Source organism: Eptesicus fuscus, chromosome 8 (assembly GCF_027574615.1).
Source record: "Eptesicus fuscus isolate TK198812 chromosome 8, DD_ASM_mEF_20220401, whole genome shotgun sequence".
NCBI lineage: Eukaryota > Metazoa > Chordata > Mammalia > Chiroptera > Vespertilionidae > Eptesicus > Eptesicus fuscus.
The window spans coordinates 5,094,512-5,117,489 of NC_072480.1; the positions used below are offsets into that span (position 1 = coordinate 5,094,512).

Below are 22,978 nucleotides of genomic sequence, written 5' to 3' on the forward strand. Positions count from 1 at the left end.
AAATTAGGTTATATCTTTGGATGCAGAAAAGTTATAAAATAAAATTTTATTTTGCCCGTTGAACACAAAGTGAACTTTCAATATGTAACTTGTTCCAATGTTTCATTTTTAGCATAGTCCTTTTAAAAAATCCAAGTGGCCTATTCTAATGCTCTTTCAACTCAATCCAGAGTATTGGAGGTAAACTCAGAGAAGCCCAAGAAAAATTATTCTCGATTACGCAGCCATTTCTCTTGTCTTCTCTTTGAAGTGCTGGGAAGAAAATAAGAAACAGTCCAGATGTCTGGAAAGGGGGCTACATAAATGGAGTACTGACTGACAGATATAGCACAATTAAAAAGTTACCTGACAGCAATTCCTTACATTTTAAAGTGTCATGAACTGTCACTTAGGAACCACTAATGTGAGTCTTATAACTTAAATAAACCCTTCTTTGCTTTGGCTGCTGGGGAGCTTGGGGCAGATTTGTGTCCCAGTTTTAATAACAGTACTGGACCCATTACTAGCATTGTTATTTTACTAGATGTGTTCTGTGTTTATTTTGGTATGTCCTTGATAATTACAAATTTTTACTATATATTTTTCAAAACACTTTAGGAAAAGATACACTTAAATATCTATACTAATAAAAGGGTAATATGCTAATTAGACTGGACGTCCTTCAGGACAAAGCTGCAGCCACAGATGGCAGCTGCTGCTGCTGCGAGGGCTGGGCCGAGGCTCAGGCAGCTGCTGTGGCTGTGAGGGCCAAGGCTCAGGCAGCCGTGGCGGCCGGCAGTGGCAGCAGTAGCCAGGGGGCGATGAGGGCAGTGTCTTCCCCTGATTGGTTGGCAGCTTCCCGAAGAGGGAGGCCAGACTATGGCTTAGGCCTGCTCCCTGGGGACAGTGGGCCTACGTTGTCAGTAGGACATCCCCTGAGAACTCCTGGACTGTGAGAGAGAGCAGGCTGGGCTGAGGGACCCCTCTCCAGTGCACAGGGCCTCTAGTAGAAAAATAAAAGATTTTTAGGTAATAAGGAAACATTTAAGATTTATGTTTTCAATAATGCTTATTCAATTTATTTCTTATTGTAAAAGTAACATGTTATAGGGTCACTACACTGACAATTCTTTCTGCCTAGAGCACTCTTCTAGAAAGCTATATGGCTCACCTCCTTTTAATCTTTGCTCAAATATAACTTTTACTATTGGCTTATTAAAACTCAATCACCCTTTTTAAAATGCAATATAACCCTGCCATTTCTATAATCCCAGTCACTAGTGTGGTACTTATTCTTTTACATAGCATTTGCCAACTTTCAACATTTTATATGATTTAAATATTTATGCTTAATGCTTATTTATTGTCTCTCCTTGCTAGATTAAAAGCTCCACAAGACAGGGATATCTGTCTGTTAGCTACTAATATAGTCCAAGTACCCAAGATAGCACTTAACCTAGAGTAAGAATGCAATATTTTTTATAAAAAGTGAACAGCCCACATGTGTTCTAAAAGCTTTATATGCATTATATAATGTAACCCTCCCAAGAGTCCTGGGAGGGTGGTACTGTCATTGATGACAATTTATAGAAAGGAACTAAGCTACAAATGGCCAACTTAGTCTCAAAAGGTCATAGAGCTAAGAAAGTGGTGGAATAAGGATTTAAACTCAGTCCAGTTAGTAAATATTTCTAACAGAAACAGACTGTAAAAACAGTTGAGAGGATGATAGAAAAGGCATAGGAAACAGAGAGTAAACAGGAAGCGAAAGCAAACAAATATATATATGAGGCTTCTAAATCCAACAAATGGCACCTAAAGCAACTATTCACTCACAGGATCATCTGCATATTGATTAGCCCCTTCTGAATTTCATGACTATTTAGAAAACAAAACTTTTTTTTAAAATAAATAAGGCTCCAGATAATATTTTTTCAAAGCTACTCTCCTATTGCAAGTGCATTAAATCTTCACAAGAGTTAATTTACCTTCTTTGCCTTCTTACTCCATTTAAGCTGCTACTGAGTAAAAGACAACAGCTTCATCAATTCCCAGTTAAGTATTTCTTTACATTTTCTCAGTTAAGGATTCTCATATAAATGTTATGTGAATCAAAAAAAGTCACTTAAAGAAGCCGGGCTCTTTGAAGGACATTTTAGAGATCCTTGCTTAGTAAACACAGCATCCTAATGAGGGATATACAGCAGCCCTGTAGATTAGGATCATAAGGACCAGAGAGTCCCATCCAACTTTTTCAAAGTTCTTCATTTTGTTATTAGCTGTACAATAAGACTGACTGTGCAAATATGTTATTTAAAAAATGAACAAGAAGAAAGTATATATAATATCTTATTAGCATTTGTGGAAGCAATGTCTTTATATTCTTTGACAGTAAATTTTCCTCCAGAAGTACAAATTATGTCACAATTAATAGAAACATTATAGGAAACTAAAATAATTAGAATAGAGAGAGAAAGCATACCTTCTATCAATAGCTCTTGTCCATGACTGCCAAGAAGTGTACGAGATAGGAATGGGGCAAAGTCTACAAAAATTTCACGAAGAAGAGGAGCAACTTTTTCTAAAGCTCTTTCAAGTTTTGCAGTGATGCTGTTGAAATTAAGACATAAAGACTAGTAAATATAATTCAAAATAAAAAATGAAATAAACTTTTTATTTCTAAATTAAAACCTTTGAAAATAATAAAAGTTCAATCTAATCCACAGAATAATGTGTAGAAGGGACACGGTAAAATTTCACATCAATCATAAGGATACTCCAAAGACTGCAGCTAAATTAGAATGACTATATGGTGAAAAGGATTTAGGGTTCTGTAACCTTTGAGGGCCACAAACACTATTCATAGTTCTAGAAGCTTTAAGAAAAGAAGTTCACCATATATCTTTTTTTGTCTATCATTCTATCCCTAAAAGAAAACAGTTTTTCAAAACTTACTACATGGATCACTGTGCCAATTACAAAGAATTAACTCTTGATCAAAAAATTCCCTCAAAAACTAAACAAATAAGGGAATAATTGGAATTCAGTGTAATACAATTGAATGCTTTGCTAAAGTAGGCATGTTCCATTTCAAAAGCCCACTTAGTTGTATTTACCAAACTCAGTTCTCAAGCTTCATTTGTTCCAGAAGTCTGTTTGAGAAGCAATTTGTTAAAAAACCGAATCATTTTTTTCCCCATTAATGTAAATTGAATAAATTCATTCCAGATCCCCAAATGATTCCATTTTAACCTTCCTTATATATAGTACATGTCTAATGTACTGTTTAATTTATAAACACACACTTCCTTTCCTTAATTTATTGATCCACCCCCTACTAGCCTTAAAGGAATCACTTTCACACTCCTTCTAGGGTGTCTTTCTGGAGGTCAGTATGCACCATCTTCACTTTTCACGTATCACTGCCTCTGAAATGCTGTCACCAGCTGACTGCTCTTCACTTATACAAATCAACAAGTTTTTCTACCTCTTCAATTGCCTGTGATCACTGTTTCTTTCACATCTTTAGCAACATCAGCACTCTTGATGGCCTATTTATATTTTAAAATTGTGCTAAGCATCCATTTGGCTAGCAACAAAAGCAAAAAAGAAACACACACACAAACACACACAACAACAGAAAAAATATTCACAGCACAATATCCTGAGATGTTAACAAGAGAGGTTTAGAAATAAACTGAGTCTCGTTCTCTCCTTTGTTTGTGATGTGAGAAGCACCTTTTGTCATGCTGATGTACCTGCATGAAAGGGTTGTCAGTCCAGAGCAAAGTTTGGTTCAACAACCAAGACATTATTTTCATGAACAACTTGGTCAAGAACCAAATTGTTTGAGATAGGAGACTTTCAAGAATGAAGGTTTAACTGTATATTGTTCACTATTAAGTTTTCAATTATATGACCTTACATAAGCACCGTTTGATATTCTTAAAAACACTTTGAGTAGTACATGCAAAAAGAAGAAAAAAACATGTAAAAAATAATTCTGCTCAGGCAAATACAAAAAGTGTTTTGGAGTAAGACTGCTTAGCCTGGAACGCCGGTTCTATCATAAGGTATCTAGATGACCTACACCTGAAAAATGAAAATGATCATAGTCACTAATTAGTGAGGATTAAATGAGCTAAGGCATGTAAAGTACATAGGAAAGTACCTGGACACAGTGAGAGATCAACAATAGTAGCTCTTCTAACAGCTATGTTAATTAAAAAACACATATATTTACTCTTACAAAATGTGACTCTGGTGTATTTTAAAAATTCTCCCTTCCTCTTTCTGAAATCAATAAAAACATATTTTAAAAAACAACATTCGAAATCTTAGCTATAGCTAAGATTTGGAAACAGCCTAGGTGCCCGTCAGCAGATGACTGGATCAGAAAACTATGGTACATCTACACAATGGAATACTATGCTGCCATAAAAAAGAAGGAATTCTCATCATTTGCAGCAACCTGGATGGAATTGGAGAACATTATGCTAAGTGAAATAAGCCAGTCAATGAAAGAAAAATACCACATGATCTCACTCATTTATGGGTAATAAAGAACATTATAAAGTGATGAACAAAAAGATACAGAGACAGTAAAGCATCAAACAGACTTTCGAATTACAGGGGGAAAGTTAGGGAGAGGTGGGGGAGATATGAAATCAAACGAAGGACTTGTATGCATGCATATAAGCATAAACAATGGACGCAAAACTCTGGGGGGTGAGGGCATGTATGGGGGTGGGGTGGGGGGGTAATGGTAAGATATGTACACATATAATACCTCAATAAAAAATGTAAAAAACAAAAACACAAAAAACAACATTCGGTCTCAGACATTTTATACATAGAAATAAACAGGTGCACTAGATGGGGAGTATGCCCTACAGTCTTGAGTGAGGTTTATAATCTTAACACTTTAGAAATTTCTTAATGTTTGGGAAAGTTCTTGGGCCCTAAACATAGAATTTGTCAACTCTAGGCTGAAATGCATTCTCTCAAGCTATCCACTTATCTCTCTCACTCTATATTTTTCCCTTCTCTTCATCACATTAACTATGGTTGGGATGTTATTTTGACTTTCGCTATTTTTCTTTTCTTTTTTTTTTAATATACTTTTATTGATTTCAGAAAGGAAGGGAGAGGGAGAGATAGAAACATCAATGATGGGTGAGAACCATTGATTGGCTGCCTCCTGCTTGCAAGTATCCAGTAACAAATAATAGAAGGATACTGTTGCAGAAGCAGCCATAGCATAGAGAGCTTCTTTGAAGTATAGGATCAAAGGAAAGCCTAAAGATGAAGGTAAAATAGGAGCACCGAGTAAACATTCTGACAAACCAGCCCCTAGATTAACACAAGGAAAAGGTAGAGGAATTAAAAGCACTGAGAGTAACTAAAACAAGAAAACACAAACCTCCCTCAACTCCTGAGTAGAATGTCTTACATCTCAATATTAAAGGCCTAGCATAAGATGAGTTGGGCCCATTTCCAGCATAAATAGTATGAATGTCAGTCACTACTGTTCCATATATAATGTCCAGTTGTCATCCAAAAAATATAAGACATACAAAGAAGAAAAATCAATGTAGTCAGAATCACAAACCAACAGAATCAGACTACAGATAAACCAGATTTTGGAACTATCAGACAAAGAATTTAAAATAACTATAATTAACATTTTAAGAGTTAATTAATAGTTGAAAAGATAGTCAACTTGCATAAACAGATGGGGAATTTCAGCACAAAGAAAGAAACTATAAAAAAGACACCATGCTACTAATTAAAAATACACTAAAAAAGACAATAATGTCTTCAATGGACTTATCAGTAGACTTCATAGCACCAAGGAAACAATCAGTGAATTAGAAAATAGTCCAATAAAAAAGACATATTAAAACAAATAGAGATTAACCCAACCAGTGTGGTTCAGTGGTTGAATGTCAACCTATGAACCAAGAGGTCCCTGGTTTGATTCCCAGCTGGACACATGCCCAGGTTGTCCACTTGATCCCCAGTAGGAGGCATGAGGAGACAGCGAATTGATGTTTCTCTCTCATCGATGTTTCTATCTCTCTATCCCTCTCCCTTCCTCTCTCTCTAAAATCATTTTAAAAAACACACATTAAAACAAATAGAGATTAACCAAAGAACTTATCTATATAATAAAAGCATAATATGTTAATTAGACTGGACAGCCGAACGATCTTCCAAACATCCTTCTGGACGACCTTCCAGATGACCATGCTATGACACCCACTGGTGCCAGGCCAGCCAAGGCAGGTGCGATGCAATTGGTCGGGGGCCCCGCCATCACCCCATGATCGCCCTGCAGAGGCCCAGGCCCCCCGCCATCACCTCTATGATCGCCCAAAGAGGGAGGCCCAGGCCACAAACCAGTGGGCTGCGGTGGGTGGGCAGGACCTCCCTCTATGGGGTGTGATCAATCTCATGATCACCCTGCAGAGGGAGGCCCAGGCTGCCGGCCGGCGGGGCAATTGATCAATCGGGGGGGGGGGTGCTCCACGATCACTCCACGGGCTGTGGCGAGTGGGTGAGGCCTCCCTCTGCGGGGTCGATCCATCACAGAGCCCCGGCTGGGTGGGCGGGGCCTATCTCTTTGGGGTGATTGATCGCGGGGCTCTCGGACTGTAAGAGGGCACAGGCAAGGCTGAGGGACACCCCCGCCCCCCCAGTCCACAAATTTTGTGCACCGGGTCTCTAGTATACATGTACCGGTATTCATACCTCATGGACACAAACAATAGTGTGGTGAAGGCCTGGGGTAGAGCAGGGACTGAGTAGAGAGGGGTAAGGCGGGGGGGGGGGGGGCGGGCGGGCGGATGGGGGACATCTATAATACCGTCAACAATAAATTTTTTTTAAAAGAGGAAAATATATGTATATATAATGAGACAGGGAGAGGTAGAGGGCAAGTGTATGCAGAAGCTATGGAACAGTACAAAATAGATTTATATTAATTTTATTAGAATCCCAGAGGGAAATGTGCTATGCTAAATAATGGCTGCCCAAAGACGACCAAACTATAAATCCTGGAACTTGTGAATAGGCTATGATAATTGGTGAAAGGGACTTCGAGAATGAAAATCATGTTATATAAATAAAGATAGGGAGATTATCTGGTATTATGTAGGTAGGCACAATCTAATCATAGGAACCCTAAAAAGTACAAAACTTTTTAGTTGGAGTCAGAGAGTTGTGACAGTGGAAGAAGGCAGAAAAGGTATATCAGCAAGGGAAGTCAGGGAGACACCAAGTACGAAAAGAATGTGATACATTTGTCACTGGTTCTGAGTGTGAGGACTGGAAAAGAGACCCTAGGACCTAAGGGCCACTACAGGCTGACAGTCCACAAAAAATTACAATCATAAGTCCTTTAGTTGTGTGAAACTGAATTCTGGCAACAACCTGAATGAACCTGATTAACTTCTACAGCCTCAAACAAGGAATGCAATAAGGAACACAAAAATCAGAATTTTAGCCTAGTATGACCTCTGTTGTACTTTTAACCAACAGAACATTGCATAATAAATGGGTATTGTTTTAAGCTGCAAAATGTGTGGCAAATTATTATGGTAGCAGTAAAAAACTAATACAAGGAAAGAGAAGATATAGCAGAAAAATGTGAAGAGATAATGAATGAGAATTTTCCAAAAATGATAAAGGCCCTTACACTGTGGATTCAAAAGTCACACACACACACACACACACACACACACACACACACACAAAAGCAGAATAAAAATTAATAACATAGATTTGTCATAATAAACTGTTGAAGCCCAAGTATAGAGCGAAACATCAAGAAAACTATCAGAAAATAAAGACAGATTATAAAAAGGAACCATGATAAGAATGATATTCTCATTGGAAACTATGCAGGCCAGAAGACAATGAAATAAAATCTATTTCATAAAAATGTCAGCACAAGAAGGCAGGTCCAGAATGACAAAGTAGGAGGACACTGCTCACCCCCTCCCAAGAACACAATGAATGTACATCTATATTTAGAGCAATTCCTCCTGAGAGACAACTGAGAGACAACTGAACAGCTTCCGCACAGCAAACAAGAGAGAAAGACTGTATAGAGAAGGTTGGGGAACCACAGGAGTTACCTGGAGGTGAAGAAACTATCCAGACCAGAGGAACTAGTGAGCACCACTGTTTACATTTCCCCTGCACTTGGCTAGTGTGTGGAAGCTCCATTCAGCTCTCTGGCTGACCTGCAGGACTACTGCAGCCTGTCCCCAGCCACCTCCCTCAGAACTAGATCTGACAGGAATAGGAGGGTCCCCTAGCTCCTGAACAAGGGGCTCTGCGATACAGAGACTGACCCAGCTGGTCCAGAAGGGCACTGCTGTGTGCAGCCAACAGGTCCCCCCTCCTGAAGTGAGTGTGGAGTTAGCAAACTGCTGTGGTACCCACACACAGATCTGCCCTTTTCAGAGAAAGTACGGAAATAGTGGGCACTACCGCACTCACACATGGGGCTGTCCTGCTCACAGATGATGCAGAACAAGCAAAATGCAGCAATGTATACACAGGGGGTTGCCCTATCCTCACAAAGCGAGGAAATAACATAATGTATGGTACCCGCAGACAGGGATGCACTGTGCAGTGATAGTGGGGCACTGATGTGCGCACACATGAGGTTGCCTGCCTGGCAAGGGTGCGGAACTAGCAAAGTATGGTGATGTGCACACACAGAACTGCCCCATTCAGAGAAAGTGAGGAACCAGTAGGGCACTGCAAAGAGTGCACTCAGAGCAAGCCTGCCCAGACCTGGCTCAGGAAGCAGACAACTAAAGCAGCAAGGCACACCTTGTGCACAGGAGGCGGCCAACCTGGACCAAAAAGGGCAAGGAAGCACTCTAGACAGGCCGCTCCACCTGGAACCAGCTTCTTCTGACCAGGTGGCACACCAAGCAATGCACACCACTTCACCAACTACAACTGGCCTGCCACACCATCCAGCAGCAACTATATTTGAAGAAATAATGGCTGAAAACGTTCTTAATCTGAGGTAGGAAACGCATTAATGTCTAAGCAGCACAGAGATGAACCCAAAGAGACCTACACAAAGACATATGTATTCAATATAGAAAAACTTAGCCCGGCCAGTGTTGCTCAGTGGTTGAGCATCAACCTATGAAACAGGAGATCACAGTTTGATTCTCAGGCAGGGCACATGCCCAGGTTGTGGGCTTGATCCCCAATAGAGGGCATGCAGGAGGCAGCCAATCAATGATCCTCTCTCATCACTGATGTTTCTCTCTCCCTCTCCTTTTCTCTCTGAAATCAATAAAAATTTATAAAAATATTTTTAAAGAATATGGCAAAAGTTAAAAGATAAGATAAAATCTTGAAAACTCCAAGAAGGAAACAAGTCATATACAAGGGAAAGCCCATCAGGCTACCAGCTGATTTCTCAGCAGCAACTTTACAGGCCAGAGGGAATGGCAGGAAATATTTAAAGTGCTAAGGAAGGAGAGAGACAGAGTTTTTCAGACAGGTGAAAACTAAAGGAGTTCACCACCATTATACTTGCTTTACAATAAATGTTACAGTGTTTTCTTTATGCAGAAAAGAAAAGGCTTTAACCACAAATAAGACAGAAAAGAATCAACCACTTACTGTAAAAAAGATACAAAGAATGTCTAAAGAAAAAGTAGCAAAATTAACTATAACTGTTACTAGGCTGTAAGGAGCCAGGACAAATCCAGGGCAAGTGGAACAGAGAAACTGAAACAAGAAAAGTTAAAACAAGGCCAAAGAGTGTGGGCAATTTGCAGCCAGCTTGAAAATAACAAGCCATTATCTTCCCCAGCCAAGGACACTTGGGAGCAAATGGTTAAAAGCCTCCTAACTAGAGAATGCAGGAGAGGAGAGGAGAGGGGAAAGGAAAAAAAAAAGGGGGGGGGGGGGGTGCAGTTTTACTCTCTCAGCAAAAAAGCCAGTAGTCACAAGGTGTGGCCAGATAAAATTGCCAGGTGCTTCTCATGAATTCTGGGAAAGCCACAACAAAGTAAAAGGGCACCTTGAGAATTAATCTGTACCGAAATATTCAGCAGAGGAATTTCGAGACCTATAGACGCCTTGGACTGCCACTAAACTCGCTCCTCAGGTAAGAGCCTGTCTGAGCTTCATAAGCCAGATGTATAGGTTTGCTTGCCTTGCTTCTTTAATAAAGACACATGCTTTAATTGCTTCGATAAAATTGGCTTAATCATACACAATCAAGGTCTCTCCTATTAATTCATTTATATGTGAAGACAAGGATCGAGGTTTTTGAGGCTCGGGATAGCCCTTTCCCTCCAACTCAGGGAGGATAACACATTTCCTGGGGTCTGTAGGCTGCCTCTAACATAACTACAATAAATAGTCAGGAATACACAAAACAAAGAGATGTGAAACAGGATGTCAAACACATAAAGAGTGGTGGGAGAAATATTTGAAATTAACCAATTACCAGCTTCAAATAGACTGCTGTAAATATAGATCAGTATGTATGAACCTTATGGTAAACATAAACCAAAACCTACCAAAAATACGGAACAATAAAGGAAACTAATCAAAACACTAAAGAAAATCACCAAATTCAAATAGAAGAACAAAGGAACAGAGAACAACAATAACAAATTGTCAATTAACAAAACGGCAATAAGCACATACTTATCCATAATTACTCTAGCCCAGCCAGCATGGCTCAGCGGTTGAGTGTCACACTATGAACTAGAAGGTCACGGTTCAATTCCCAATCAGGGTACATGCCCAGGTTATGGGCTCATTCCATGGTGTAGGGCATATAGGAAGCAGCCGATCCATGATTCTGTCTCATCATTGCTGTTTCTCTCTCTCTCTCTCTCTCTCTCTCTCTCTCTCTCTCTCTCTCTCCCTTCCTCTCTGAAATCAATAAAAATATATTAGAAAATAATTAGTTTAAATGTAAAGAAACTAAATGCTCCAATCAAAAGACATAGGGTATCAGAAAGGATTTCAATCTACAGGTTGCTTAAAAAGACTCACTTTAGAAAGGCACACAGACTGAAAGTGAAGGGATGGATAAAGATAGTCCATGCAAATAAAAATGAAAAGAAAGCTGAGGTAGCAATACTCATATAAGACAAAATAGACTTTAAAACAAAGAATCTAAAAAAGAAACAAAAAAGGACATTATATAAAGGAGTCAATCCAAGAAGAGGATATAACTATTGTAAATATCTATGTACCCAAAAGGAAGAGAAAAAGAACAAAACCCAAAGTAAGTAGAGATAAAGAAATAATAAATATCAGAGTAAAAAAAATGAAATAGAAATTTAAAAAGCACTAGAAAAAAAAATCATTGAAAGTAAGAGCTGATTCTTTGAAAGGATAAATAAAATTAACAACTCACATCAAGAAAAAGAAAAAGGGACCAAATAAATAAAATCAGAAATGTAAAAGAAGAAATTACAACTGACACCACAGAAATATAAAAGATAATTAAAGAATATTATGAATAATTATATGTCAACAAATTCGACAATCTAAAAGAAATGGATAAATTTCTAGAAATATACATCCTTCCAAGACTAAAGCAGGAAGAAACAGAGAATCTGAGTAAACTGATTACTTGCAATAAATTGAAACAGTAATAAAAAATAACTCTGAAAAATAAAAGCTCAAGATCCAGCAGATTCATATGGGAATTCTACCAGACATTTGAAGAAAAATTAATACCTGTCCTCAAACTATTCAAAAAAATTGGTGACGAAGAAAAACTTCCCAAATAATCCTAGCAAGCCAGCATTACCCTGACACCAAAACCAGACAAGAATACCACAAATAAAGAAAATTAAGAGTCAGTATCTCTGATGAACAGATATGTAAAAATCTTCAACAAAATAATAACAAGTTAAATTCAGCACTATATTAAAAAATATATACACCAAGATCAAATGAGATGTACATCAGAGATACAAGGGTGGTTCAATATTCACAAAATATGATTCATTGCATAAACATAACCAAGTATAAAAATCATATGATCATCTTAATAGATGCAGAAAAATCATTTGACAAAATTCAACATCCTTTTATGATTTAAAAAAACTGTTCAAAAGTGGTTATACAGGAACTTACTTCAATATGACAAACTCACAGCTAACATCATAATGGTAAAAAGCTGAAAGCTTTTCATCTAAGATCAGGAACAAGACAAAAATGTCCACTCTCACCACTATTATTAAATACTAGAGGCCTGGTGCACGAAATTCATACACAGAGGGGTGTCTCTCAGCCCAGCCTGTACCCTCTCCAATCTGGGACCCCTCGAGGAATGTCCGACTGCCCGTTTAGGCCCAATCCTATCTGGATAGGGCCTAAATGGGCAGTTGGACATCCCTCTCACAATCCAGGACTGCTGGCTCCCAACTGCTCGCCTGCCTGCCTTCCTGATTGCCCCTAACTGCTTCTGCCTGCCAGCCTGATCACCCCCTAACCACTCCCCTGCCAGCTGTTTACCCCTAACTACCCTCCCCTGCAGGCCTGGTCACCCCTAACTGCCCTCCCCTGGAGGCCTGGTCACCCCTTACTGCTCTCCCCTGCAGGCCTGGTCCCCCCCAACTGCTCTCCCCTGCAGGCCTGGTCCCTCCCAACTGCCCTCTCCTGCTGGCCATCTTGTGGTGGCCATGGAGTGATGGTCAATTTGCATATTATCCTTTTATTAGATAGGACTAGAGGCCCGGTGCACGAAATTCGTGCACGGGGGTGGGGGGTGTCCCTCAGCCCAGCCTGCACCCTCTCCAATCTGGGACCCCTCGAGAGATGTCCGACTGCCCGTTTAGGCCCGATCCCAGTGGGATCGGGCCTAAATTGCTATATAGATAATGGACTACTCAGAGTAAAAACAATAGTGATGTACTGTTTCTCAATGAGACATGTAAAATGTATGACAAAATTAACACAAAGGATGGGAAAGAGTACTTAATGGTAAACCATTTTAAGATTCTTATACTACACATGGAACAGTAAAATAATGTTAAAGATTAACTACAATAATTTAAAGACTTCTGGAGTAAGCCCTAGGTAACCCCTGAAAATATTTGAAAGATAAACAAAAAAGCCAATATTAGGGAAAAACTATATAAAAATACTCCATTAACATAGAAGAATGCACAGTAAGGGAAAATTGAAAGTAAAAGATAGATGGAAAACAATATTTTTTAGAAAACAAGTAGCAAGTTGATAAATATGAATGTAACCATATCAGTAACTCTATTAAATGTAAATTATGTAAAAACATTAGTTAAAATATAAACTGTAAAATTGATATCAAAAATAAAAAGCAGGGTCTATTGACTGCCGCACTTCAGAGGGAAGGCAGGAGAGGGTGGGTGGGAAGAAAGCAACCGATGAACTTGCATGTATATATGCAGAACCCAGAGACACAGACAATGGGGCAGTGATCGCCTGAAGTGGGGGACAGGGGCGGGATGGAAGAGGTCAATGGGGGAAAAAGGAGGTCATATGTAATACTTTCAACAATAAAGATTTAAACAAACAAACAAACAAATAAATAATAAAGCATTATTCCTATGAAAGTTAAAAAAGTTTTATTGTTGTTGTTTTAAAACTATATAGAGATAAGTTTAAAGAAAAGGAAGGACATATTCCAACTAAAAAGGCCTGTGTTCTTCGTTTTAATAGATCTATTTGGTCACAGGCATGATGCATTTTGATTACCAATGGTTTAATGAGTATAGTTTAAATATTGTTTAAAATGCCTATAATTAATCTACTACAAAATTTACTATAAGAAGGTTTTAAATTGGTTCTGTTTTAATGTTTCACTGTGTGCAACCATTCCTTTAAAACCAACAAAAAGAATAAAATAATCTAAACACTAAAAAAAAAGAAGAAAAGGAAGGACAAAGAAATATCATTAAAATCCTAATATAAAGAAAGCCAGAGTAAGGAGCTGAAAATATTTAATTGGATGTGATAGTGATGTAAAAACTTACATCATTCTTAACTACATTTTTTCTGAGTTGAAAATGTGAGAAAATTAACTTTGCCCATGATATAATTACAGGACAGAATGGATATAACATAATCCCATTGAAAGAAGTGATTAAAGAACACTGAGCCATTCAATACATATAATCAATCTAATTTAGAAAAAAAAAATAGACTAGCAATATAAAAACAATTTGGAGTCCCACCTTTCATAGTCTGATCCTCCTGCTTAGAACAACTACAAGAGCTGGACAAAAACCAAACCAAAACAAAATCACCTATTGAGGGCAATGGAAAATAAAGATAGCATCCCTTTATTTGACCATGATCCTAAAAAAAAAAAAAAGAAACCCTAACGAGGTGATTTTGGCATTTGGGCCACTTTTATCTTATAGACATGTTTTTGAAAGAAGCAGTTCAATGTCTTAGTAGTTGAACAAAAATTTTAACACACTTATGGGGAAAAAGAAGTTCAGGGGCCAAAAGGGAGGAAGCACTTAGAAAAACCTCATGATTCAAGGTGGGACTCTGTAGAATTACAACCTAGAGTAGTGGTGAACCAGAAAATTATTAGCTCTATCACCTTGATTGCATTATGTCATGTAGTATTCTAATGCCTATCAAAAGCAAACATAATTGGCCGAAACCGGTTTGGCTCAGTGGATGGAGCGTCGGCCTGTGGACTGAAAGGTCCCGGGTTCGATTCCGGTCAAGGGCACGTACCGTGGCTGCGGGCACATCCCCAGTGGGAGGTGTGCAGGAGGCAGCTGATCGATGTTTCTCTCTCATCGATGTTTCTAACTCTCTACCCCTCTACCTTCCTCTCTGTGAAAAATCAATAAAATATATTTGAAAAAAAAGCAAACATAATTGCAGTTAAACAATATAAACAAATGATCTCAGAAGAGTTAATTTAAAAACTAAATACAGAAAAATATACAAATACAAAATATTAAAATTCTCAGAATAACTCAAGTAAGAAACATATGACTCCAACATAGAACAGTAAACACTGTTCCTGAAAAAATTTTAAGAAAAATTAAAGAAATTGAAGGGCTATATGAGATGTTTATAGTTTGGAAGTCACAATCTTTAGGGAGATTTATAGATGCAGTATAACTCCAAATACAATAGATCTATAAATCCCATTCCTTGCCAAAACCACAACAAATTGTTTTTAACTTGTATATTAGCAAATTAATTCTAAAATCTAAACAAATGCAAAGAATCAAGAATAGCTTAAACTTTCTTGAAAAAGAGGACAGGTTGAAAAGAGCTTACTCAACAAGATATTCATTTTATTTTTTTAAATATGTTCTCATTTATATTGAGAGAGACAGGAAGGGAGAGAAGGATAGATAGATAGAAACATTGATGAGAGGAGCATCATTGATCGGCTGCCTCCTGCACACCCCTACACTGGGGTTCGAGCCTGCAAACCGGGCATGTAACCTGACCGGGAATCGAACTGGTCACCTCTTTGTTCCTGGGTCAATGCTCAACTGCTGAGCTACACCAGCCAGGCAAGATATTCATCTTAATTAAACCTATAAGTAATTATGGCATTATGGCACAAGGATAGACAAACAGGCAAATGTGGTGCAACTGATTGCTAAACAAGCGTCTAGTATACAGGGACACTTGATTTGTGACAAAAGTGGCAGAGCATGGGGGAAAGAAGAGTTTTTTTGTTTTGTTTTTTTCATATAAATGGTGCTGGGTCATATCCATATTATTCCCATCCTCATTAAATTCAAAAAACTTAATTCCACATGAAGCATACATCTAAGTATAAAAAACAAGAAGGTAAGGTAGGAAAAATGTACGCAAAGATATCACCTACAACAGAAAAAGCACTAACAAACAAAACTAGATAAACTGTTTCATTAAAATTTACAATTTCCATATGATCAAAACAGATCATATAAAGCAACAAAACAGATTAGATAGATAGATAGATAGATAGATAGATAGATAGATCATAAATAGACAGATACCATAATCATCACAGGGCTTAATTTAAAAATGCATAAAGAACCTTTAAAATTAATAAAAAGAAGATAAGTAACTGCATTTTTTAATCAAAAAAGGACTTCAACAGGTAAATTACAAAAAAGGAAAATGAAAGACCAATAAATATATAAGAGAGTGCTCAACTTCATTAATCATCAGGAAAATGCAAACTAAAAATACAATGGAACATCACTATACTTCTACCAAAATGGTGCAAATATAAGATTGATAATACTAAGCATTGTTAAAGATGTGAATAAATATGAACTCTCATATGTTGCTGCTGAGTGAACTTACATAGCCACTTTAGAAAACCAACTAGCATTATCTAATACAATTGAACTTGCACAAATACTATGAATCAGAAATACTACTCCATGTTATTTACCCAAAAGGTACACATACAAATGTGAAATCCAACTAAAAGTAGCAGTACAAGCAGCACTGCTATGTAAAACATAGCATTATTTGTAATAGCCCCAAACTAGAAAATTCCAATGACTATCATCAGTGAGATAGATTAATAAATTGTAATGTTTTTGTAATTTTATTCCCACAAAGGAATAAAAATGGAATAAAAATAAACTTTTGCTATACACAACATGGATGAACCTCATAAACATAATGTTGAACAAAAGAAGCCAGAGACAAAAGAGTACATACTGTACAATCCATTTATATAAAATTCAAAAAATACAAAACTAACCTAGTCCTAAAAGTCAGGATAGTGAATCTGAAGGGGAGCAAGAATAGTGCAAAGAAAAAGAGCACAATGTTGGGCTATTGGGGTACTAGTAACATTCTGCTTTTGGATTTTGGTGATGGTAATATGAGTGTGTCCATTTGTTCATTGAGCTTTTACACTCTGCATTTGTGTAATACTTGAATTAAAAATGTGAATACACACATGTACCTTCGTGTGTGTGTGTGTGTGTGTGTGTGTGTGTGTGTGTGTGTGAGACTCCAAGAATGTAGGCCAGTCTCTTCTAGGAATGCTCTCTGATATGCTACTAAGCAAAGTGGTCCTAATATAAGGTGACAGGAGAAGGTTTGACTCTGGGTGGTAGCCATATGGTGCAATGTAAGATCTTGTAACACAGAAAGCCATATGTTCATGTTGACCAATATCACTCCAATCAATTTAATATTTTTTAATTAAGATTTTTTTTACTGATTTTTAGAGAGAGAGGAAGGGAGAGGAAGGAAGAGAAACATCTATGTGAGAGGGAGACATCGATTGGCTGCCTCCTGCCAGGGACTGAACCCTCAATCTAAGAATGTGCCTTGACCTGGAATCTAACAGGCAACCTTTCAGTGCATGGGATGACACCCAACTAACTGAGCCACACTGGCCAGAGCTAAAAACATGTTTAGCTATTAATCACAATAAAAAAGTGTTTGGTTATTCAAGTTCCAATTATATGTTAACCTATAATTTAAAAGTTTATTTTGAAAGTCTATATTTAAACTTTTCTTCATCATCCCAAAGATGCCCAATTTTATCATTTGTGTGTGTTTTTTATTTTATTGGATATTGTAACATGCTATATGACAATGGATTATATATTCAGAAGAGTTAATGTCTGAAAAGTATTCAAGATCTCTGGATGCTGAAATATGATAACAGATTTTTGTACAATGAATAACAAGGTAAAAGTATTAAAACAATGCAATTATGAAATGTAGTCACAATACATAATACCATTCTCAAAAATTCTTAGCTATACCTTTTTTTAAAAAAATTTCATTGATGAAGGTGTTACATATGTGTCCTTATTCCTCCATTACCCCTCCTATCCCCCCCACTCATGCCCTCACCCCCCTGGTGTCTGTGCCCATTGGTTAGGCTTATATGCATGCATACAAGTCCTTTGGTTCATCTCTCCCCCTTATCCCCACCCTCCCCTGCCTTTGTGTTCATTGTGTACAGTTTCACTATGTTTGAAAGGGCAGGGAGGGAGTAAAATGAGTAAAACATCAAACAAATTGTAATGTATACCTCATGTTTTCAGCCGAGTCTTCTGGCATTGGAGCAACAGTTTGTACAGCTGGGAGGTTTTTGCTGGTAGCACCATTCACAAAACTAGAAGAGGAGGAAGAGGACGAGGACCCTGAATCCACTGCACCTGTTTCCAAAACAGTAATTTTTAACTTTAGACACAAATTCATTTAACAAAATAATTTTCATTACATTATTGCTATCTGATTTTGAAGAATTACTCATCTGAATTTCAAAACAGAATTTAACAATTAAAAATAATTGGCTATTAGTACACTAATAACTACTTATAATTATAGTTAATGTGTTGCATTAAATTCCAGTTGATTTACTTATATTAATCTAACAAAACTATATATTACAAAAAGACATCAACAAATGAAAATAATTTTAGATAAAATGTGACTGATAAAACCATGCAAAGTTAGATCTAGAAAATTTATCTGTTTTATGGCTATGCTGTAATATTTTTAGTTTCCATCATCTAATATATAATTAACAATAAATTGTCTGAGTATAAATTTGTAGCACTAGAGCACCAAATGCTTATTTTGATAGAATGATTATATAAGAAGGGCTATAATGAGTATATCTCTACCTGATTTTAAAATGAGTTCTCAATGATATGAAGATGCCATTTTAGAACAGACTTTTCTATAATTCTTAAGTATATGAAATACCTGTGGAGTTGAGAGACATCTAGTGTTCCTAAATATTATTTTATCTTATATTAATTCCCATAAAACAGGATTGCTTCCTGGGATTTCCACTCTTAATACATAAAGCATCTCTGTACCAAAATACAGGCTATCCCCCCAAAATGTACCCATACTTCAACAGCTGATAATTCACTTAATTTTCATTCCTTTTCACGTTTAACAAATTTGAAATAATGGGTAAAGCCAGACTAAGCTTTGAACAAAGAAAATTTATCCCAAAGTGCCACTAGACTTTTTTTTATAGGGATACATAAAGATAAATTTTACGGAACAAAACAAGCAACAGTTGATGAATGCAGGGCACACAAATACCGAAAGAAATTATTCTTGATATTTGCGATTCCATTACTTAACTTTATCAGCAGTTCCTGGATTAGAATGTTCATCAGTTTGAAAATAGGCTTGGCAAAAAATTTTATTCATTTCTGTAGATTCTTTTAAATTCTGAAGTTTAACTATATATTAATAAACACTGACTTTATAATCATTCAAAGTGCGTACACATTTTTTGAGACACCTTTTATAAACTGGATAATGGGCCCCATTTAGATGTTGGCCCACAAAATGTGTATGCACATTTTGTAAGCCAACAAAACCTCTAAGGAGGGAGTTTATTACTTCCATTAGAGGCCCGGTGCACGAAAATCGTGCACTGGGCGGGGAGGGGTCCCTCAGCCCAGCCTGTGCCCTCTCGCAATCCAGGACCCCTCGGGGGATGTCAGACATCCCTCTCGCAGTCCGGAGCTCTCACAGTCCAGGACCCCTCCCTCCTTACTGCCTGCCTGCAGCGGAGGCGGGAGAGGGTCCCACCACCGCCACTGTACTCACCAGCCGTGAGCCCGGCTTCTGGCTGAACAGCGCTCCACCTGTAGGAGAGCACTGACCACCAGGGGGCAGCTCCTGCATGGAGCGTCTGCCCCCTGGTGGTCACTGTGCATCATAGTGACCAGTCTTTCCGCCGTTCAGTTTACTTGCATATTAGGGTTTTATTATACAGGATTTTATTTTTCATTATAATATTACTAGAGGCCCGGTGCATGAAATTCGTACACGGAGGGGGGTTGTCCCTCAGCCCAGCCTGTACCCTCTCCAATCTGGGACCCCTCAAGGGATGTCCGATTGGCCGTTTAGGCCCGATCTCTGGGATCGGGCCTAAACGGGCAGTCGGACATCCCTCTCACAATCCAGGACTGCTGGCTCCCAACTGCTTGCCTGCCTGCCTGCCTTCCTGATTGCCCCTAACCGCTTCTGCCTGCCAGCCTGATCACCCCATAACCACTCTGCTGCCAGCCTGTTTGCCCCCAACTTCCCTCCTCTGCCGGCCTGGTCACCCCTAACTGCCCTCTCCTGCAGGGTTGATCACCTCCAACTGCCCTCCCTTACAGGCCTGGTCTTTCTCAACTGCCCTCCCTTGCAGGCCAGGTGCCTCCCAACTGCCCTCTCCTGCTGGCCATCTTGTGGTGGCCATCCTGTGTCCACATGGGGGCAGGACAGCTGGTTTGCCCTGAAGAGTGTCCCTGATCAGGGTGGGGTTCCCTTGGGGTGTGGGGCAGCCTGAGCGAGGGGCCTGTGGTGGTTTGCAGGCCGGCCACGTCCCCTGGCTACCCAAGCAGAGGCCCTGGTATCTGGAATTTATTTTCCTTCTACAACTGAAACTTTGTAGCCTGGAGCAGAGCCAAGCCTGGGGCTCCCTCCGAGGCCCGCATCCATTTGTGTTGGGGTTATAATTGAAACTTTGTTGCCTTAAGCGGGTGGGCCTGGCCAAGGAGTGTGGAAAGCTTTGCTTCCCCTATTGCCGGCGGCAACCCTGGCCTGCTCTCTCAAGCTCCATTCTGCCGCCATTTGTTTGAATTTGTTTACCTTCTATAATTGAAACTTTGTAGCTTGAGTGGAGGCTTAGGCCTGGCAATGGCAGGCAGAAAGCTTGCCTTCCTCTGTTACCTAGGAAACCTTGCTCTCTGTGGCTGTAGCCATCTTGGTTTGGGTTAATTTGCATACTCGCTCTGATTGGATGGTGGGTGTGGCTTGTGGGCGTGGCTTGTGGATGTTTCGGAGGTATGGTCAATTTGCATATTTGTCTATTATTATATAGGATATACTTCATACTATCAGACCTCTTGTTACCATCACTTCCTATATTTCTTATTTATTCATAAAATACACATTAGAACAAAATAACTTGTTTCATATAAAGATAAAAAGCTGATTTAATTTTTCATTTACCTGTATTTTAAAAATAAGGACTTATTCAATAAATACCAAATGCAGATTTTTTTTTCTACTACATTGGCACATTGGCATATGTTAAAAACCTTAACACATTTTCTGGTATATATTTTGGTAAAAGAAAAACATTTGTATTCCTATATCTAGAAAGCAAAATGAATATAAAGAGTAAGATTGTAAACAATACAAAAAAATTTATATAAAGTCTTCAGAAAAGCCAAATGTATTTATTTATAATACAGGTAAATCAAAGATGTTATGTTCTTTAGCACAATGCCATCAATGATGTTTATTTGCTCATATAAATATCAGAGTACATTCTACTTACTATAACCACATAAACGTGTTGCTCATGCTATGTCACTCTGGTGGTATGATAAACAACACAGATACAGAAAGCACAAAGAAGAGCTATGAAATTAATAATCTAGGTAATGATAATAGATGGAAAAGTTTGAAGAAGAGAAGCTACTACAATCAGGGAAGAAAAGTCAGGGATCATCTTGCGCTGTATAAATACCTAAAATGGAATCACAAAGATGTGGGTAAGGATTTATTTAGCTATTAATCAACAGGAACATTTCTGGAAATTTACCAAAAATTTTTAAAAAGGCTATTTAGGCAGGCTTTTAAAATCTGTAGTGATTTGGAATTGCCTGTCCCTAGAATCATTAGAAAAATGTTGGACAATGAATTGGATACAATTGTAATCGAGGTATATATACTAATTCAATGTGATACAATGGTTCTTAGTCACATGCATTTTTTTTACAAGTTGAAGATCTTAGATATCATCAAGGTTCTTAGGGGCGCTCCGCCTTCCCTTAGAGGAGTTAGCAAAAATATAGATTAGGATTCAACCAGTAAATGTCACGAAATCTAGTTTCTGTCACTAACATATTTAGTACACCTTGTTATTCTTGATAAAATGTACTACTTTTTTACATATTAAACTTCAGTGTTCAAATTACCATTGGTTTTGCTCCCCAAATATCTTTCGGCAATCTGATTTCACTCTGAAAGTAAGTACTATGTTTTGAGAAGACTCAAAACCACAATTACTAAGTGTCCTCTCAAATGACCATGAAAAAATACACCCTAGAATTATAGACAAATTCTGAAAGGTAGTAACATAAGGTAGAACCTTCTTAAAAATTAAGATAACCTTAAATGATCAGGGTATTTTATTTTTAATATCAAATAAGCACAAAAATGAAGATACAGAAAACAGAAAGAAAAAGATGAGATATCACAAAAATATATAAGGACAATACCTGTTGTATTAATCATACTTTTTGGTGTAGCTCCAGCGGCAGCAAATATGTTGGCAGTGCTGCCTGCTGGCGGCCCACTCCCGGCCGCAGGGGCCCCCACAGTGGTCACGGCCAAACCGCCCGGGGGCGGCTTCTTCACGGGCACCACCACACTCCTGCAAAGAAGGGACAGGAGGTGACACACAACACAAGCTTTTGACGAAGTGTACTCCTCCCATGGCAGACACACAGACAAGACACTATTTTCTTTTCTTCCTTTTCCCTTGCTTTAAAACTCCTGAGCACAACTTCATTGTTGAAAACAATATGGATACTAAGTATACTGTAAAGTGTATTCACTACTATAATTCATGTAGTAAACATTTATGCAGAATTGAAGTTTTCAAACATTTCTCAAGATGGCATGTGGGCTATAATCATGAATTTGGGAAAATGTGTGCTCAAGTTAGAATATTTTGCATCTGCACAATTGGCTTTTTTTTTTTTTTTTTGCAAAATATACATAAAATGTCCACCTTACCTACATTTTATACTCCATCTGTAAAACAGTTGTAAGAACTTTGAAAACCAAATTCTAAATCTTCTTCATAGTAAAGCAAAAAATTAAACCAAGAACTCTGATACTAAATAAGTTTATATTTTATTTTTATGAACAAAATTGAATTATTCATCATAGTAGGAATGGAATGAAAAAGAACTATGACTATACACTAGACATTTGGTGAAAATCTATTAGCTTTTAAGCC

The 22,978-nt window shown here is 38.0% G+C and overlaps 1 protein-coding gene across 2 annotated transcripts in view; it reads right to left on the reverse strand.

Annotated features, from left to right (window-relative positions):
• The window catches only part of NBEA (neurobeachin), an 896,160-nt gene that overhangs the window by 504,724 nt on the left and 368,458 nt on the right, over nucleotides 1-22,978 (reverse strand). For both annotated transcript variants that reach the window (XM_028135810.2, XM_008158996.3), the window contains exons 32-34: nucleotides 22,233-22,387; nucleotides 18,014-18,140; nucleotides 2,462-2,589 (exon numbers count right to left, since the gene is read on the reverse strand). In XM_028135810.2, the coding sequence (XP_027991611.2) occupies nucleotides 2,462-2,589; nucleotides 18,014-18,140; nucleotides 22,233-22,387 (410 nt within the window). The remainder of the gene's footprint in view (nucleotides 1-2,461; nucleotides 2,590-18,013; nucleotides 18,141-22,232; nucleotides 22,388-22,978) is intronic.